The sequence below is a fragment of the Trichechus manatus genome, unplaced genomic scaffold, assembly GCF_000243295.1.
Source record: "Trichechus manatus latirostris isolate Lorelei unplaced genomic scaffold, TriManLat1.0 scaffold00068, whole genome shotgun sequence".
Lineage (NCBI taxonomy): Eukaryota > Metazoa > Chordata > Mammalia > Sirenia > Trichechidae > Trichechus > Trichechus manatus.
This window is the reverse complement of record NW_004444004.1, coordinates 362,278-381,958: the sequence shown is the minus strand read 5'-3', so window position 1 is coordinate 381,958 and position 19,681 is coordinate 362,278. Positions and strand designations below refer to the sequence as shown.

The following is a 19,681-nucleotide window of genomic DNA, read 5'->3' as shown; positions in this document are numbered from 1 at the left end:
GATGCCAGAGAGAAGGGTTAACTATGGGGAAAATGTCCACAAACGTGAGAAGAAATGGGTTTCAGAATACATAAGAACAGTATTTTGATTGAGGTGGTGACTACATGTGTGATAGTTAAGGTTGTGGGTCAACTTGGCTGGGCCATGATTCTCAGTGGTTTGGCAATTATGATGTAGTTTGGTAGTTGTATGATGTTGTGATCACTTCCATGATGAGATTTGATATAATGTGATCACCTCCATGATGGGATCTGCTGTGAGTAGCCAGTCAGTTGAAAGGGAGTTTCTTTGGGCGTGTGAACTACATCGAATATAAGTGGACATTTTGGCAAAGCTCGGGGGCTTTTATTCGCTCTGGATCCTGCAGCTGGCTCCGGCTCGTCTGACCTCCAGTTCTTGGGATTTGAGCTAGCAGCTTACCTGCGGTCTTGCCTGCTGATCTTGGAATTTGCCGATCTTGGAATTTGTCAATCTTCACAGCCTGTGAAGAAGAGCCTTGCTCTCTGACCTGCCGATATTGGGTTCGCCGGCCTGTGCGGCTATGTGAATCGAGAGAAGCCTCTATCCTGACCCACGGACTTGGGATGTTCCAGCCTCTACAACTGCGTGAGCCATTTCCTTGATATAAATCTCTCTCTATATATATTTATATGCTTTACTCGTTTTGCTTCTCTAGAGAAGCCAGCCAAAGACAACGTGATTGTATGCATTTGTCAAAACTGTTAGAACTGTATGCTAAAAGGGGTAAATTTTACTGTATATAAATTTTACCTCAGTAAACCTGACTTAAAAAAATACATGAGAACAGAGATTGATTTTTAATTTTTTAAATTGAGATAAAATCCACATACCATAAAATTCACCATTTAAAAATATACGATTCAGTGGTCTTTTTAGTATATTCACAAAGTTGTGCAACCATCACCATTATCTAATTCCAGAACATTTTCATCACTCTGAAAAGAAACTACATGTCCATTAGCAGTTGCTCCCCATTTCCCCCTCCCCCCAGCCCCTGGCAACTACCAATCTACTTTCTGTCAAAGGTTGATTTTTAAAGAGGAAACGGAATAGTTCTTTATTTGTGACTTGATGGAAGGCTATAAACACAGAGGAAGGCACATTGGGAGGTTGGAGGAGAATAAGTGTATTAGCTTCTTAGGGCTGTTGTAACAAAGTTCTACAAAGTGGATGGCTTAAAACAACAGAAGTTCATTCTCTCACAGTTCTGAAGGCTGTTGTATGTCATCAAGTCCATCCCGACTCATAGTTGACCCTATAGGACAGAGTAGAGCTGCCCCATTAGGCTTTCCTAGGCTGTTCTGGAGACTAGACATCTGAATTCAGGGTATGGCAGGGCCATGCTCTTTCTGAAGCTTCTAGGGAATGATCCTTTCTTGCCTTTCTTTCAGCTTCTTGTGGCCATTTTACCTATTCAGCCAAAGTCAGTATTTAACATTACAACTTTGTCATTTTGACATTTAATTTGCAAAGACAGTGGATTCCCATCTTAGTTTCTGAGAGGGCAGATGTTCAGAACTATGCTGAGTATTCTAAATCGTCAGCTTCTATTAAAAGAGAGTTTCTTAAAAATCCCAAATTTGTTTTACAAGCACTGAACCTTGACATGCTTGTTCTTTTTGCTTTTTCTTTCAGGTTGACAATAAATGCCCTTGCTCAGAAGCTTAATGCTTATTGGAAGGAAAAGACATCTCAAGAGAATTTTGAGTGCTCAGCCATAGCCAGGTCAAGACCGTGAGTAATAAATGTAGACTAGGAAAACATTAGAGGTAACATTCATAGAGGAAATAGAAGGAACTAGGATAAGATGGTGCTTTTCACGTGGTGCTTTTCACATCAGGAAGTTTAATGAACTAAAAATAGGAAATCACAGGTACTAATTGCATTATTCTCTAAACATCTTCATTCTAATTTAAAACTTGTGGGGTTTGGATCATAAATATGACAAGTTTAGAACTACCAATTTATCCTACAGTCAGTGTGATGTAGTGGAAGGTGATGGGCATTTAAACCAGACACTCTTGAATTGAAAATCTGGATCTGCTCCTTAATACTTGGGTGAGCTTGGGTAAGTAAGTGTATTAGTTTCTTAGGGTTGCTGTAACAAAGTACCACAAAATAGGTGGCTAAAAACAACAAAAATTTATTCTCTTAGTTCTGGAGGCTGGAAGTCCAAATTCAGGGTGTCAGCAGGGTCATGGTCTCTCTGAAGCCACTAGGGGAAGATCTTTCCTTGCCTGTTTCAACTTCTGATAGCACAGCATAACTCCAATCTCTCCCTTCATCCTGTATGCCTCCGTTTATGTGTCTCTTTCCATTTTATAAGGACACCAGTCATATTGGATTAGGGCCCACCCTACTCCATTATAGCCTCATGTTAACTAATTACATCTGTAAATATGCTATTTCCAAATAAGGTCACATTCACAGGTACTGGAAATTAGGACTTTAACATATAATTTTTTTGTGGCGGGGGGAGGGACACAATTCATCCCACAACAGTAAGTCACTTCCATCTCTCTGAGTGTATTAAATGAGGTGACATAAAATTCTTACCACAGTGGCTGACATAGTAGGTGTACAGAAATGTTAGCAAACTTTCCTTTCTTTATTGCTGGTTTACACTGTTAGAACTGCACCAAGGTATTTGAGAGCAGAACTAGAATCCAGCATATCAGAGAAAAGGTAGAATTTATTGAATCCAAGATAGAAAGTTACACATAGAACTGTGGATCAGGATGAAATGCCTCAGTAGGCCAGGGAAGGAGCATAATAGAGAGCATAGAATGAGTAACAACACATATACAGTTAGTGACACCACTATCAAGACAAAGATCATAAGTTAAAAGTTCGTTTGGGGCTAGGTACATGTGTTTTTTTAAAAATGGAAATCATTAGACAAATGTATCATGAAATTTTGTTCCAAATGCAACCTAAATGACTACTGTAAGTATATTACCATCTGTTTATTGTAAAGATACCAGCTCATTTCCAATCTCCGTGGTTTTCAAATAAATTAAAATTACGATGAGATGCCATTATTTTTCCTTTCAAATTAGCAGCCATTAATGCGGTGAAACCATATGCTTCTGGGGTGTGTGTGTGTGTGTGTGTGTGTGTGTGTGTGTGTGTGTGTGTGTGTGTGTGTATACAACCTTTCTGGAGGCAGAATTGTAATAATAGCTTTTACTGATTGAGTACTTACTCAACAAATATTTATTGAGTACAATCTATTATTTATTGAATACTTATTCACTACTGAGTATAGTATTGAGTACTTACTTCCATGCCTGGCACTGTTCTAAGTTCTCTCCTGCAATAATTTATTTAATCACCACAACGACCCTGTGAGATAGGCAGATAATACTTTACAGATGTAGAGTCTGAAACACTGAGAGCTTCAGTAGTTTGCCCAAGGTTATACAAGTATTAAGTGGTAGAGCCAAGGTTCAAATATAAGCAGTCGGGCTCCCAAACCTAAGTTCTTAACTGCTTCGCTCTTCTGGAGGGATGCAGTGAGGGGAATATGGTATAGTCCCTTCAACTGCCTACACACTGCAAGCATGAGCTAAAAGCCTCTCCTGTCTGCCTGGATGAAAGGATCTACCATGGTTGGCATGCAATACATAGCATGGAGTTGCTGCCTCTAAGTAAACTTGTCACCCAGAGAGTAACAGTGGCAAGAGACTCTTCTGTGCAAGTGCATGTAGAACCGCAGCTAATACGACCTTTCCTCTCCTCTGCCACTACTGCTGAAATAGTTTACTGCATCTGCTTTTTGCTGGCTCTGGCTGTAAATAAAACATTGGCTGTATGAAAATATATAGACACCAGAGGTCAGGCCTGAGCTGAGAGCTTAGAGATTGCAAAGCTGGAACAGCCTGCAGCTAGGACATGGGAAGCTATATATCCAAAGTGTGTACAAGCCTTCTTTGTTAAAACTGAGTTTTAAAAAAGAAGAGGACATGTTTTTGAGTGGTAGAATTCTGAGTGCTTTTTACTTTCTTTATGTCTTTCTGTATTTTCTGTAATGAGTTTATATTACTTTTATAACTAGAAACAAACGCTATTTAAAAAGATATAAAAATATCAAACTAAGGTAAAAGAACTACATCGCTCTATTAAAATGTCTACTGTAAGACCAGTTTAAATGTAAAATACGCAAAACCCACCCTAGGCTTAATTACATGTTAGTAAAATTGACCTGAGGTGCCCCTCTACCCTCTTTCTTTGTGTTTTCTCCAGCTTTCTCCCTTTCTACTCCAGCTTACCTTTTACACCTTAAGTACTGATGACTCCTGTTGTATATGGGCCATCTCCTTTCACAAGGAAATCAAAATCACTGTAAGGTATAGGTGACTGTGTTATGCTGGGGGAGGGGGAGGAAGATATGAGTTTTAAGAGTAGAACTCTGGAAGTGTTGTATCTTCATAATTTAACACAAATTGTTGGTTTGGAGCCAGCATTTCTAGTTATAAAATTTAATCAAATTTCTATTAATTTTTAAGATTAACTTTTGCAATATCAAGCTAATAAAATTTTGATTGGAGTAGCTATGAGTCGGAATCAACTCAAGAGCAGTGGGTTTTTTTATACACCAATCAAAATTTTATTAGATTGATACTGCCAAAGTTAATCTTAAAAATTAATAGAAATTTGATTAAATTTTATAACTAGAAATGTTGGCTCCAGACCAACAATTTGTGTTAAATTATGAAGATAAAACACTTCCAGAGTTCCACTCTTAAAACTCATATCTCCTTCCCCCTCCCCCAGCATAACACAGTCACCTATACCTTACAGTGATTAAACAAAGGCTGTTTTGAATGGGAGAGAAAGAGGATAAGAGAGTGTCTGTAGGAACTGGGGGAGATGTTTTGATGACAGTGCTTCAGTGACTCCCATAAATGCATTTTAAACCTGTCATGGGATTGGACAGAAGCAAACAAAAGGATTATATGGGTTTTAATCCTTGGAAATATTATATATAAAATTTGTTTCCTATTTAGTACATTTTACAGTTAAAATTATCCTATTGTCTGCTTAAAACAAGAGATTCCAGATAATATTATTGATTTTCATAAATAATAGTAGCTCACCATATTATTTTTCATATCCATATCTGGTATAGTTCTATCATTGTCTGTGAAGTTCAAAATATATATACATTTTAGGCAACTAGACTCTTAACAGGAGCCTGGTGGCGCAGTGGTTAAGAGCTACGGCTGCTAACCAAAAAGTCGGCAGTTCAAATTCACCAGCTGCTCCTGGGAAACCCTGTGGGGCAGTTCTACTGTGTCCTGTAGGGTCGCTATGAGTCAGAATCAAATCAATTTGAAAGCAACAGGTAGACTACAATAGTTCTAACACATTTCATATATAAAATTATGTTTTTCACTTTTAGGGTATGCCTTTCTAATGTAAGGTAAAGTTCAGCTAGGATATACAAAGTCACCCTTTTACTTTCCCCATTCAGGAAGATTCCTGACCAGACATGGGTACAATGTGATGAGTGTCTTAAATGGAGGAAGCTTCCTGGCAAGGTTGATCCATCTACATTACCTGCAAGATGGTTTTGTTACTATAATTCGCATCCAAAATACAGGTAAAGTTCTAAGACTCAATATTATGCCTGAGACAACCCCTCATTTGTCTCTGTATTCTAAAATACTTTTTATCTCAAGTCCACACTCTTTACTGATGACAGCTGCTCCCACCCTGCCTGTCCAGCCTTATTTTCCACTGTACCTTAACACAAACCCTACGCTTTAGCCAGGCCTGTGGTTTCACAGTTCCCACACATACCATGCTTATTTGCTCCTCCATGACGTTGATAGTGTCATTCCTCTCGCTTACCTTGTTATTCCAGCTGTCTATCCAAATCATATCCATTTGGGGAGCTTAAGTCTTCTATGCGACCCTTTTCCTGTTGACAGTAGTTTACAGTGATCTTCTTCTTGACTTCCTATGTTATCTACTTCTTGACTTTTTTTTCACATACTGTTTTGTATTTTTTTGGATGTTTTTCATATGTCTATACTTTGGCTCTTCAAGAGATTGTACACTCTTTGAGAGCATTCTAGGTTGAGTTGATGATTTTCTTCCTATCCCTATTATACCTGAATCTCTGTTATAGTACCTGTTGTACACTGAATGTTGTTTTTTTTTTTTTAGTATGCCCCTTGCAGCATCTAACATCTAATGTAGTACCTGGCATATCCATTGAATTGTAAACTTTAATTTAACAAATATTTATTGAATTGATTTGGTGGTCACATAGGTTCATAATAATAATAATAATAATGACTTTGTATCAGTTCAGCTGTGACTTTCTTAAAAACTTTTTTTTTGCAGGATAGGTGCTAAAATGGAGTAGGTTTTTAAGAAATAAACATTTTAAAATGGAGGAAATTAAATAAATGAAGTCTAGGTCTATAATGTGTAAGCATTCTCCCATAGTTTCCAGATGTGCCTAAGCACTTCTCCACAGAGTGTAAATGGGATTGTGTGATTAGAATATGGGACTGAGTGCTTAGAAGTCTCATTTTTGAATCCTGTATCTCCTATCAGTTTACACTTAATCCAGGAGATGTAACCTTCCAGGCCACTTTGCCCCCTTATAAAATGGGTATAACATAGGTTAATAATAATAAAACTATTACTACTTTTTGTTTCTAAGATTACTTTTGGCCATTGAATAAGTTTTCTAGTACTTTCAGTTTTTATTCCTAAAATTTTCTTCCTCATGCTTTACATATATCAAGTGTTTTTTTATTTATAGGATCTTCCTTTTCCTCCTCTTTCCTAGTTTCTGTTCTGTTCTTTTTACAATATAATCTTCTAGTCCCTTATTGCTGCCCTCTGTTTATCATAGCCTCTGATTGTTCTTCTTCGGGCATCATTACCTAGTCTTAGGGATCCTCATGCTTCTAGACTGCATCTTGGGAACTAATTTCTTAGTAGACGAGAGGCAAGAGACCTAGGTTTTAGTCTCAGCAGTATTCCCTTGGTATGGAACCTCAAGCAAGTCTCTCTTATGCCTGAACTTTACTGTGTAAAAATAGAAATTATGCTTTTTTTCTGTTTACCATAATATGAATTTTGTAGCTGTCAAATATTTTGGAACATCTTTGGAGAAAGGCAACATATATACGCCAAAATAATTATATGATGTTATTCTTTGAAATAAAGAGGTGCTACGTGTTAGCCTGCAGGCAGGTTTTGTGAGGTGGGTGGTATCTGAACTCTGTAATGTTAGAGAATTGTTAACTCAGCTTGTCTATTTGTAAAGAAAGTAAAGGGTAAAGGTAAAGGGCATATTCTGCTTCGAATAGATGATTTCTTCTCTCTGCTGCAGGAGATGCTCTGTTCCAGAGGAACAAGAACTCATTGATGAAGACCTGTACTTGAGCAAAGCTAAGAAACAGTTGAGTATTCCTGAAGATGGGGTTCTATATTATAGAGTAGAGGAGCCTGAGCCTTCCTACTAGGATGGGGGAGTTTTGAGAAGACAGATGATGACGATTTTAGTTCTTAATGATTTCCCTCCTCACATCTCTGCTATTCCATTTCTTTATTCTTTTTACCATCTTATGAATGTCTCAACTAGTATTTACATAGATAGATAGATAGCTGCCGTCGAGTCGACTCCAACTCATGGCAACCTTATGTACAACAGAACGAAACGCTGTGCGGTCCTGCGTCATCCTCACAATTGCCGGCATGATCAAGTCCATCGTTGAGGCTATTGTGCCAATCCACCTCACCGAGGGTCTCCCTCGCCCTCACTGGCCCTCTACTTCACCAAACATGATGTCCTCCAGCGATTGATCCTTCCTGATGACGTGTCCAAAGCAAGCGAGTCGGACAGTGTTCTGTTGTGATCCATTGGTCCATAAGGTTTTCATTGGCTAATTTTTTGAAGTAGACTGCCAGGCCTTTCTTCCTAGTCTATCTTAGTCTGGAAGCTCTGCTGAAACCTGTCCACCATGAGTGACCTTGCTGGTATTTGAAATACCGGTGACATAGCTTCCAGCATCACAACAACATGCAAGCCACCATAGTACGTGGTTTTTTTTTTTTTTCCCCCAATTAGTCCTTAGTCCCTTTTTATTTGGTGGGGCATTTTAAATCTCTCTTCAGTAGCATGGTTCAGGAAGGACCCTTTAGTTACTCAATGGAGCTGATAGTATTTCTAATTTTGAAGGGACATTATAATCTAAATCTGTAGTTGGTAATCCATTTCAAACTGAGAAATTTCACAAGTGAACTAAATAACAGTTTTATCTTCTAGAGATCAGACTGTTGAGAAGAAGGTGCCTATGGAAAGTGAGAACCACCAGGTGAGAAACAGACCGTCCCCTTCCTTTACTCACTCATAATTTTCCCCAGCAGTGGACGTAGGTTGAAGGAAGCAGACATCTTGAAAGCTGCGTAGAAAGAATGAACCATTTCTTCTGGTGGTCTTTTTTTCGTTGGAGCTTTTTTTGGTTTTACTTTGATCTACTGTTACTGAGGTTCTATGCTCAGATCATTAAATAAGTTTCAGGAAAACTAGAAGAACCAAATCATTTATTTCCCAGATTTGGATTCAGTGCTGATTCTGGACAGTGTGAATGTCACATCAGTGACACAGAATATTCAGAATTGTGTTCCATCCTCATACAGCCTGCTCCTGTTGAGTGTCTGGTTTTCCCCAGTCTCCTTTCTTAGGATGCCAGGATTCAGGGGTGATTCCTTCCTCCTTCCTCTTGGAAGAAGGGGTGGTTCTTTGTGCCCCTCCCCCATCCCTGCTTTCAGGCTGGCTGGCTTTATCAAGACTCTGCTGTTTTGAATTTTCAGGAGCACTTTCTCTCGGACATGGTTGCCCAGCTCCGGACGCTGAAGGGTGCAATAAGGTTGGCCGTCCTTTCAGGGACACTCCTTTCCTGACAGCCGCCATAGCACCCATATATCTTCTGACCCAACCTTGTCTTTCTGCATGATTTTTCTCTTGATCCTCTTTCCCAGAGAGACCTGCTAGTCGCATGTTAGAGTCACCTTTCACCTGCTTTATCAGGGTAGGTCACACTGGTGAGGATAGAAGCAATTTAATAGTAGTTCTTCTTTTGATATGCTGCCAAGAGCAGGCATATGAATAATCAGGCTTCATATTCTAATGTCTTGTTTTAATAGTCTGATCTAGAGATTGGGAGATTTTCTGGGATGGCTCTGTCCTCATTCAGTTTACCTTCCCTTTATATTCCTTCATTTTAATCATTCATACTATCTTCATAATATGTCTCTCCCATAAGACCTCAGGTGCATGTCTCTGTGTGTGTACTATGAATATATGTTAGTCTCTTGCATGCATTTCTCCAAAAATAGCACAGACATTCTTGCTGCAAGGCTTTTTCCCTCTACTCCTACCCTCATCGGATGTCTTAGAGGACTGAAAACCCAGCCTCAGACTGGGTCACAAGAGAGAATTAGATAGTGATTAGGGTACCTGGGTTTATGATGTGGGTGAGATAACTCTAGGAGCCAATAAGTAAGTTGGGGGAGGTCTGTTGGTGTCCATCTGATAAGGTTGTTAAATGAACTTGCCTGAGTTCAGTGTTTAGTGTACCTTACCGCGCACTGTTTGTTTTGTATACGAAACAGCTTCTTTTTATTTGGTCAAGTGTTTTTTCCTAGCATCAGAAGGATTGACTCATCTTTGGTACGTGGTTTGAAATTGGAATTTTTATGATTCATTTCTTTCTTTGCTAGGTATTCACTAATCCGCTGAAGATCCCTACTGTTCAGGATATGGCTGGATTTAATAGCAAGACAATTGGATATGAGGAAGTTGATAGCCCTCACCTGCCTCCATCCATTGAAGAAGAAAGCAGAACTCCTCCTCTTCAACTTAAGCCTCTGGATTCTGGTGTTTTTCAGTGTTCCAGGTAGGTGAAAGCATTGTGTGTCTTCAGTAGTAAGCCTCAGAGTCCATTTTCCAGTAGAGTAAGTTGGTATGTTTTACCATGTTTATGTTTTTCCTAATGCCTAGCATGCAATTCAGAAGGAGAAACACCATTTTGGGCTGATAGAATTGTGTGTTGCATGTACCCCCAATTCTTCCAACATTCCAACTGCTATGACAAGTATATGTATATATATATTTTTTACTTTTTTGAGGTGACCATTTGCTGAATGCTTTTTTGTGTATTATGTCTTCACATTATGTTGGAAATTGTGCAAGTGAAATAATGGATGTGAAAACTCTCTGACAAGCATAAAGTGCTTTCCTTAAGTTTATGGATATTGAAGTCTTCTTGGGACCTCATAGGCTTAACGCATATTGGCCATGTATAAAAATAACTGTTAGAAGTTTGTCTATGTCATTAGGTAAGCCTTCCAGTTCATTGTTTTCTGGAGTAAATTATTATTAGTCTTGGGCTTTACTTAACTTGTTCATCGTTAAGCACCTCATCAATATTATTTTGTTAGTCTTTATAACAGGAAGGAGCATAATATTTTTCTTAAATATCAGGAGTATTTAAAGCATTTAAAGATATGGCTGCCCCGATATTGCCATGAGACTGGAACTCAGGACTCCTAATTGTGACTCCTTGCTTTCTTCTCTCTGCTGTGCTTCTCACTTCTGGCAGGGCTGTTCCACAGGGCTAACACAGCGTTGCTCTCTAATAGTAGAAACATCTAACAGTCATCAGTAATGTGACTATTACATAGTGGGATGTGAACTTTTCAGTGATACTTTTCAGTTTGGATATCTTCTAAGCATATTGTAGGATGAAGGCAGTGGAACCCAAAATAGCGTAAAAATTATTCCTGGCTCCCCTCGTCCCTAACATTGCTGATTCTTTTCCCTATTTTTTCTTCTTAGGTGGGTATTTTCAGCTTTTTGCATAGACAGATATCTCTACAGGTGTAAGTATATCCATTTAGTGATTCTTCCACAATTAATCCCTGCAGATATTGGAAGGTGCCATGACTCCCTGAACATGAACAGGAAGCTTCAAGAGGAAGTAAGCTTTTAGGAGCAAAACTAATAAAACTCGAAAGGAGTTTAATGAGAATATGTATGAAAGCATCTGGAACAGTGCCTTGAATATAGTAATCAAAAACAAACCAAATCCTTTGCCATCGAGTTGATTCCAACTCATCGCGACCCTACAGGACAGTAGAACTGCCCCATAGGGTTTCTAAGGAGCGTCTGGCCTTTTGGTTAGCAGCCAAGCTCTTAACCACTGCACTGCTGGGCTCCTTGGATATAGTAGGTGCTCAATAATTAATGGTTGAATCTGAATCATATTGAAGGAGCAATTTCTAAGATTGAACTGTGCAGCAAGGGAGTAAGAAACATAGTCCAGCCTTAGTCTCAGGAGCTTGAACCTAATCCTACCTACCCTGTGCCCGTCCTTACTTTTCCAGTTCCCATTGTAGGTTGGGAGGGATGTAGAATAACTGCTATGTGATTTTGGACCACACTGTTACCTTGCTAGCTTGTCTGTCTCCTGGGGATGCTCATATCACCATTGCTACTGCAGCGTCAGATGGCATTGGTCTTGAAGGCTATCCTTTCCCTGCTGTGATCACTTTTTCTTTTTTTTCCTCAGTGTTTGTTTTGTAACTCAGTGGTTTTTAGTAACCTAAAGTGGATTATAAGTGCTGATTTATGTATGTGTATATTTTATGAGTGCAGTATACAGTGCATCCATTGGGTGGCATACTTTATCAATCTCTATTGGAATTTTTGTATGTGTCTTTATGAAACTACTATATCCAGAGTGGAGTTTTTGCTGTAGAAGACATGTAAAGGAAAGTATTTGAACCATTCATATGTGGTTTTAATCTGTTGAGAATAAGATTCTGATAAGAAAAAGAGATACATGATACTAGATACTATTAATGTCATGTTATGTGAGTTGAGATGATGATTATGATTATGTCATTTAAAGCTGCATGTATGGGGGATTCAGATTGATTGGGGAGAGTCTGCATTATATGTTGATGGGGAGGGGAAATGGGTTTAAGAACTGAGTAAAATATATAGAGGTTTTTCTGGTAAAACAGCATTAATAGAATTATAGGTTTCATCGAGAGTTACAAAGGTCTCCTTTTTCATTATCAAAACCCGAAGCTGATAAGAACCCTTGGGTCATGTAGTACAGTTCTCTATGTCTAGATAAAATAAGCCTACACTATCCAAGAGAGTTTTTAAAAGTTCTGTTGGTATAGGTTGTATGACCTAGCTGGGGCTTCAGAGGTGTCATTGGGAATAGCTTTGGGCCTCACAGATGTAGGAAGGAGAGGACCTGCAGTAAATAATATTTTTAGCTAGTATGTAAGCAGCCGTAATCTGTAGGGGAAGACAGCTTATTTCTGCTAAAGGAAATAATCCCTTGCTGTTGATTCATTCTACATATATCTGAGTGTTTACTATATAAAAGGCACTGTTCTCGGGCAGTGAGGGAAACAATGAAGGCATTTATAATAGTCTAAAGTTTCATATATAAGTATCTCTAATACATGACAGATCTTATATGGGTGGTATAAAATAAGGTCTAAAGTAGCCATAAGCATGTGGACAAAGGGGAAAATTAGTGAGTGTAATTTATTTAGGTATTTAAGAGAACCTTTGAGTAAGCTATATGCCAGCAACTAATTAGTTCATGTTTTAAAAGGATAAACAAAAAGAAAAATCTGAATTATACTGTAATGGTGGAAGGAGAGGAACAGGGATATTTTAATATGTTTAAATAAATATTTGAAACAACAACAAGAGGTAGAAATAGAAGAATAATTTTATTCATGAATAAGATTGATTTAGGGGCCAGTATTAACATTTGAAAATATGATCTGAGAGACCAATTTTCAGAATGGAGAAGTGAGCATGGTGGACTCTCTCCACAACAAATAACCATTTAACTGAAGAAAATTATAAAAAGATAAAAAAAGAAAAAAAATTAAAGTTTCTGGAAATTGTCTAAGGGCATAGAGCAAATGGAGAAACATACATGCAAGAAAGTCTACTAAAACTTAAAAAGAACAGTGAGAGTCTGTAGCTTTTGAGACACAATCTGCTCAGAGGCTCTGTCTTATGAAAACAAGTCAAAGAGCTCTAATTCAGGCAGGTGCAGTCAAGAAGATGGGGGTTCCCTCTTCCCCTACCTAGATTCCAGTCTAGAGTTATGGTTTCACCCTGGGAGAGGCAGGCTTCCAGTGTTTCTCATGTTCCCCAGTCCCAATAGACTGCAGAAGCTCTATTCCAGGCAGACCTGAGAAGACTGGGTCTCTCTTTCCCTACCTAGCTCCCTTTTTCCTCACCTAGCCCCAGTCATAGGGTGGAAGCACTACCCCAGGTGCAGCAAAACCAGAATACTGGTCCCCTATTGCTCTCATCCCACTTTCTCACATAGCAGAGGTTCCAAATTGGGAGGGGCAAGCGAAGAAGACTAGGGGCTACCACCACCACCACCACCACCACCACTTCAGTGCCAACTCATATAGCAGAGGTTTCACTCCAGAAGTGGGCAGCTGTCCTTGCCTCCAGTTCTTGTGCAGTGACAGAGGTTCTGCCCAGGGAGAGAGGCAGGCTTTCAGGATGAAGAACTCCACAGCTCTACCCAAGGAAACTGACTTTATTTGGAACAAAGCATGATAAATTCCAACTCTTATGGATATTGCCAAAACCAATGGAGACCTTGGTGGAGAGCAGTTAAGAGAGCACTTTTAACTACATGATACAAGTAGCAACAGGCAGAATGGTAGAGCAAAAGGGACAACCAAGAAGAGCTCTCCTGGGATCATAGTCAACCCTGGGGTCAGGAAGGTTGTGTACATGCACTAGATGCACCCACTAAGGAGCAATCGAGCAGGAAATAAGATAGACTTGAAAGCATTTTCCAAGCCATACATAAATTAAAGAACAAAGGACAGAGCCTTACTGGCATTAGGGGCTTAATCACAACCTCTGACCAACACTCCTGAATAACCAGTGGGTCAAAGAAAAAAGCACAAGAGAAACTAGAAAATATTTTGAGATGATGAAAGTGAAAACACAACATACTATAATTTATGGGATGAAGGTAAAGAAGTGCTTACAGGGAAACTTACGTTTCCAAATGCTTATGTTAAAATTGAGCAAATATTTCAAATCTGTGACCTAATTTTTCACCTTAAGAAGCTACAAGATAAACCTGAACCTAAATCAAGGAAATAATAAAGATTAGAGCAGAAACAAATGAAATAGAGAATAGAAAAACAGAAGTCATTGAACCCAAGAGTGATTTCTTTAAAAAGAACAACAAAATTGACAAAACTTTAGCTAGACTGACCAAAGAGAGAGCGTCTCAAATTATTAAAATCAGGAATGAAAAATGGGACATCACTGCTGACCTTCAGAAATAAAAAGGATTGTAAGGGAATACTATGAACAAGTGTATGTCTACAATTTAGATAACTTAGTCAAAATAGATACATTCCTAGAAAAACACAAACTACCAAAACTAACTCAAGAAGAAATAGAAAACCTGAATAGATCAATAACAAGAAAAGAGATTGAATAATTAAAAATCAAAAATCAAAAACTTCACAAAAAGAAAATCCCAGGCTCAAGTGGCTTCGTTAGTGAATTCTACCATTTAACAAATTAATACCAACCCTTCATAAACTCTTCCAAAAAGTAGTGGAGGAGGGAACACTTCCCAACTCAGTGTATGAGGCCACTATTACCCTGATACCAAAACTAGATGAAGACATCACAAGAAAAGAACTGCAGATCATCATCCCTTATGAAAATAGATGCAAAAATCTTCCCAAAAAAGGTGAACTGAATACAGCAATATAAAAAGCAATATACACCATAACCAAGTGAGATTTATCCCAGAAATGCAAGGGTAGTTTAACATAAGAAAATCAACGTAATACACCATATCAATAGGAAAAAAGGACAAAAACCACATGGACATCTCAATAGACACAGAAAAAGCATTTGACAAAATATCACAACCTTTGATGATAAAAGTAACTCTTAAACTAAGAATAAAAGGGAACTTCCTCAATCTGATAAAGGGCATCTACAAAAAATCCACAGCTAACATCACTTAATGGTGAAAGACTGAACACTTTCCCCATAAGAATAGGAACAAATCAAGGATATATTCTTTCACCACTTTTACTCAGCATTGTACTAGAGGTTCTAGCAAGAGAAAACAGGCCAAAAAAAGAAGTGAAAAGCATCCAAATTGGAAAGGAAGAAGTAAAACCATCTCTATTTGCAGATGACATGATCTTATATATAGAAAATCCTAGGAATCCACTATAACAATTTTAGAATTAAAAAAATCAGTTCAGCAAGGTTGCAGGATACAAGATCAATATGCAAAAGTTACTGTATTATTATGCAAATAACGTAAAAAATTGGCATAGCAGCACTTCTGAAAATACTTCGGAAAGGCGCCTTTTATGTTTGTTAACCACACCCTCCCCCCTGAGATATTTTCATAATCACTGTGATGCACATTTTTCTTTTACATGTTGCTGTAAAAAATAATTAGCATAGTACACTTAGGAAAATACCTCGAGGGAGGAGGGAGCAGTTGGCAAACAAATGTAGAAGGTGTGCATTATTTGGATAAAAATACAGTAGTTTTATTTCTATATATTAGCAATAAACATGAAAATGAAATTAAGAAAACAGTTCCATTTATGCTTTCAAAAAAATAAAAAAGGAGTAAATTTAGGAGAAGTACAAACTTGTATACTGACATCTACAAAATATTATTGAAAGAGATTAAAGAAGAACTAAATAAATGGAAAGATATTTCATGTTTTTGAATCAGAAAGTTTAATATTATTAAGATGGCAATACTCCCCAAATTGTCCTTCACATTCAATGCAATCCCTATCAAAATATCAGCTGGCTTTTTTGCAGCAATTGGCCATCTTGCCCTAAAATTCATATAGAAATGCTAGGAACACAAAATAATCAAAACAATATTGAAAAAGAACAAAGTTGGAACAATCACATTTCCCTGTGGTAGCCTATAGTAAAGCTACAGTAATCAAGACAGTGTGGTATATGGTATAAGGATAGACATATAGATCAGTGTAACAGAACTAAGGGTCGAGAAATAATACCCTTATGTTTGGATTTTTAACAAAGATGTTTAAACAATTCAGTGAGGGAAAGAACTACATTTTCAACAAATGGTCCTGGAACAATTGGATACACATGCAAGAGGATGAAGTTGGACCCCTACCTCACACCATACATAAAAACTAACTGAAAATGGCTCACAGACCTAAATGTAAGTTCTAAAACTATAAAACTCTTAGAAGAAAACATAGGAGTAAATTTTTGTGACCTTGGATTAGGCAGCAGTTTCTTACGTATGACACCAAAAGCACAAGTGACGATAAAGAAATATTTAAATTGAACTTCATGTATTGAAGGACATTATCAATAAGGTAAAAAGACCACCCACAGAATGGGAGAAGAATTTTGGGACAGTTATACCTGACAAAGGGTTGATATCCAAAATACATAAAAATTATTACAACTCAATAATAAAAAGACAACACAATTAAAAATGGGCAAAGGATCTAAATAGACGTTCCTCCAAAGAAGATACACAAATGACCGCTAAGCACATGAAAAGATGCTCAACATCATTAGACAGCAAGGAAATGCAAGTCAAAGCCACAATGAGATACCAGTTCACACCCACTAGGATGACTGTTATCAAAAAGACAGACAAAAACGAGTGTTGGTAAGAATGTGGCAAAATTGGAATCTTCATGTATTGCTGGTGTAAATGTAAAATGTTGCAGCTTCTTTGGAAAACAGTCTGACAGTTCCTCAAAATGTCAAACATAGAGTTACATATGACCCAGCAATTCGACTCCTAAGTGAATACCCAATAAAATTGAAAATATATGTCCACACAAAAACTTACACACAGATGTTCATAATAGCATTATTCATAATAGCCAAAAAGTAGAAACAACCCAAATGTCCATCAGCTGATGAATGGATAAATGGTGTATCCATGCAATGGAATATTATTAAGCAGTAAAAAGGAATGAAGTACTGATACATGCTACAACATGGATGAACCTTGAAAACATTATGCTAAGTCAAAGAAGCCAAACTCAAAAGGTTACATATTTATGCTTCCTTTTACATGAAATGGAAACCCTGGTGGCGTAGTGGTTAAGTGCTACAGCTGCTAACCAAAAGATCGGCAGTTGAAATCCACCAGGCCCTCCTTGGAAACTCTATAGGTCAGTTCTACTCTGTCCTGTAGGGTCACTATGAGTTGGAATCGACTCGATGGCAACAGGTTTTTTACGGGTTTTTATATGAAATATCCAGTATAGGCAAATCTATAGAAACAGAAGTAGATTAGTGGTTGCCTAGGGCTAGATAGGGGGAGAAGGGTGACTGCTAATGAGTAGGGAGGTTCTTTTGGGGCTGATCAAAATTTTCTAAACCTAGATGTGGTGGTGGTTATGCAACTCTGAATATACTAAATTACTGAATTACAGACTTTAAATGAGTGCATTTATGTCAAATGCATCTTGATAAAGATGTTAAAAATATATGATCTGGAAGGAGTACATATGCGCTATAAAGGGGCTGTGTTTTTGGTCCTTATCTTTGCCTGTCATAGCACCTTAAATATAATAGGAAATATCTGTGAAATGAGTGATTTAAAAAGCTACTAATAGAATATGGCATTTTCTGTCTTAGTGAAATACTGAACTGATAGTGATAAAATATAGAAAACTCTCAGAAATCATTGTGAATGAGCAGAAGCATGGCATATGTGTATCTTTGTCAGAAAATGTAAAACACTGTATTTAAAAGAGATAACCCAAAATGCACCTGTGAGAGGCGGGGCCAAGTTGGCGGAATAGTCAGATGCTTCCAGTGAACCCTCTTACAACAAAGACATGAAAAAACAAGTGATTTGATTATATATGGCAATCTGGGAGCCCTGAACATCAAATCAAAGGTAGAGTTGAGGAACCGGACTGAGTGGCAGGGGGAGAGAGAGAGTTTGGAAGCAGCAAGGAGGTGCCAGACTGGACCTGGCGAGAACCTGAGCCCTTCAGGCCTGATCAGCTCAGGGGTGAGCGGTGAGGCAGGCAAGCAGCTGCACTCAGGAGATACTCAGGAGATGCGTTTTCCACATGGGGAGAGACCCAGCACCAGAGACTTTACATGACCACCCAGAACCAGTGAGAAGCAGCCTTCCATGAAAGATAAATACTTGCGTATGGCTTACCATGCCGGTCAAAAAAACACCCCCCTTAGGGAAAAACCTCTCTCCCATTTACCTCCTTGCTGCCTGCTCTGCACTGGGTCCCGGACCGGCTTCAGCAATTGCTGAGTCCCCTGGGCCGGAAGTAGGATCTGTCACATGCCCAGAGCCATTCTCCCTGCCTTGGAGAGTGAACAAATTAACAAACAGAGGAAAAAATAAACTGCCTGCTACCCAAGCCAGGAACCCAGGGTAGGTGCAGCTCCTTTGCCTAGGCACAGGCATAAGGGGTCGACGGACTTTGAGTGCCTTTCCACCTGCACAGACATTTGTGGGCCCATCTCAACAGCATAGGCCCTCATTACTGCAGTACAACAGGGTATATACCGGAACTCTAACTTCAACTGTTACAGCTGTGAAGTGGCAGGTTCTTGATACTTTGACACTGCTCTGCCCATTAAGCAGGGTCTTCACCTACCCACATTAGGGGCCTGAGGACCGGTGGCTCCACCCATGCCACCTAGCCACCTGCGATAGGGGCCTATGAATAAGAGGTACCCCCCAGTCCTTACAGCCAACAGCATTAGGTGCTCATAGTCCAGCTGCAAAACCCACCCACCTATGCACTCTAGGGAACAGGGATACGACTTCCTCCTGGACACTTGGGGATGGCCATCAGTCCCCTGCCTTGCTCAGAGTGTGTCCCACTGCTGCAGCCAGATGCCTGTGCCTACACCAATCACCCATGCCTGTCTAGGACTGTAAGTGAGAGCCTCCACCACACACTTGGTGGCTATCTACCTGGGCACCTGAGGTGAATCCATATGGGAGGAGTGGGCGGACTCCTGAGCTTACATACCTGGTAACAGATCTAACCACCTGGTGACAGGACATTAGAGCTTCAAAGGTGCCAATAATCAAATTAGCTCATACGAGCAGCCTATTTTGGGATATCCAAACAAAACAAGAAGCTAGGACACAGTAAGCAAACATAAAATAAATAAATATAATAACTTATAGATGGCTCGGAAACAACACTCAATATCAAATCACAGAAAGAGGCAATCCATGATGGCTTCAGCGAGCTCCCAAAATAAAGAATCTAGAAATTTTCCAGAGGAAGAAAATTTCTTGGATTAGTGGAGGCAGAATACAAAAGATTAATATACAGAACTCTTCAAGAAATGAGGAAGGAAATTAAGCAAAACGCAGAACACGCAGTAGAGAAAATTAAAAAGATTAGAGAAGAGCATAATGACAAATTTAACAGGCTACAAGAATCCATAGAGAGACAGCAATCAGAAATCCGGAAGATTACCAATAAAATTTCAGAATTAGACGACTCAGTAGAAAGTCATAGGAGCAAAACTGAGGCAATGGAAGTCAGAATTAGTGAGATTGAAGAT

General features: G+C 38.8%; 1 protein-coding gene across 2 annotated transcripts in view; it reads left to right on the top strand.

The window, feature by feature from the left end:
* The window catches only part of MORC4 (MORC family CW-type zinc finger 4), a 62,271-nt gene that overhangs the window by 34,395 nt on the left and 8,195 nt on the right, over positions 1 to 19,681 (top strand). For both annotated transcript variants that reach the window (XM_004379744.2, XM_004379743.1), the window contains exons 9-13: positions 1,657 to 1,755; positions 5,498 to 5,626; positions 7,379 to 7,447; positions 8,315 to 8,363; positions 9,772 to 9,947. In XM_004379744.2, coding sequence (XP_004379801.1) covers positions 1,657 to 1,755; positions 5,498 to 5,626; positions 7,379 to 7,447; positions 8,315 to 8,363; positions 9,772 to 9,947 — 522 coding nt within the window. The remainder of the gene's footprint in view (positions 1 to 1,656; positions 1,756 to 5,497; positions 5,627 to 7,378; positions 7,448 to 8,314; positions 8,364 to 9,771; positions 9,948 to 19,681) is intronic.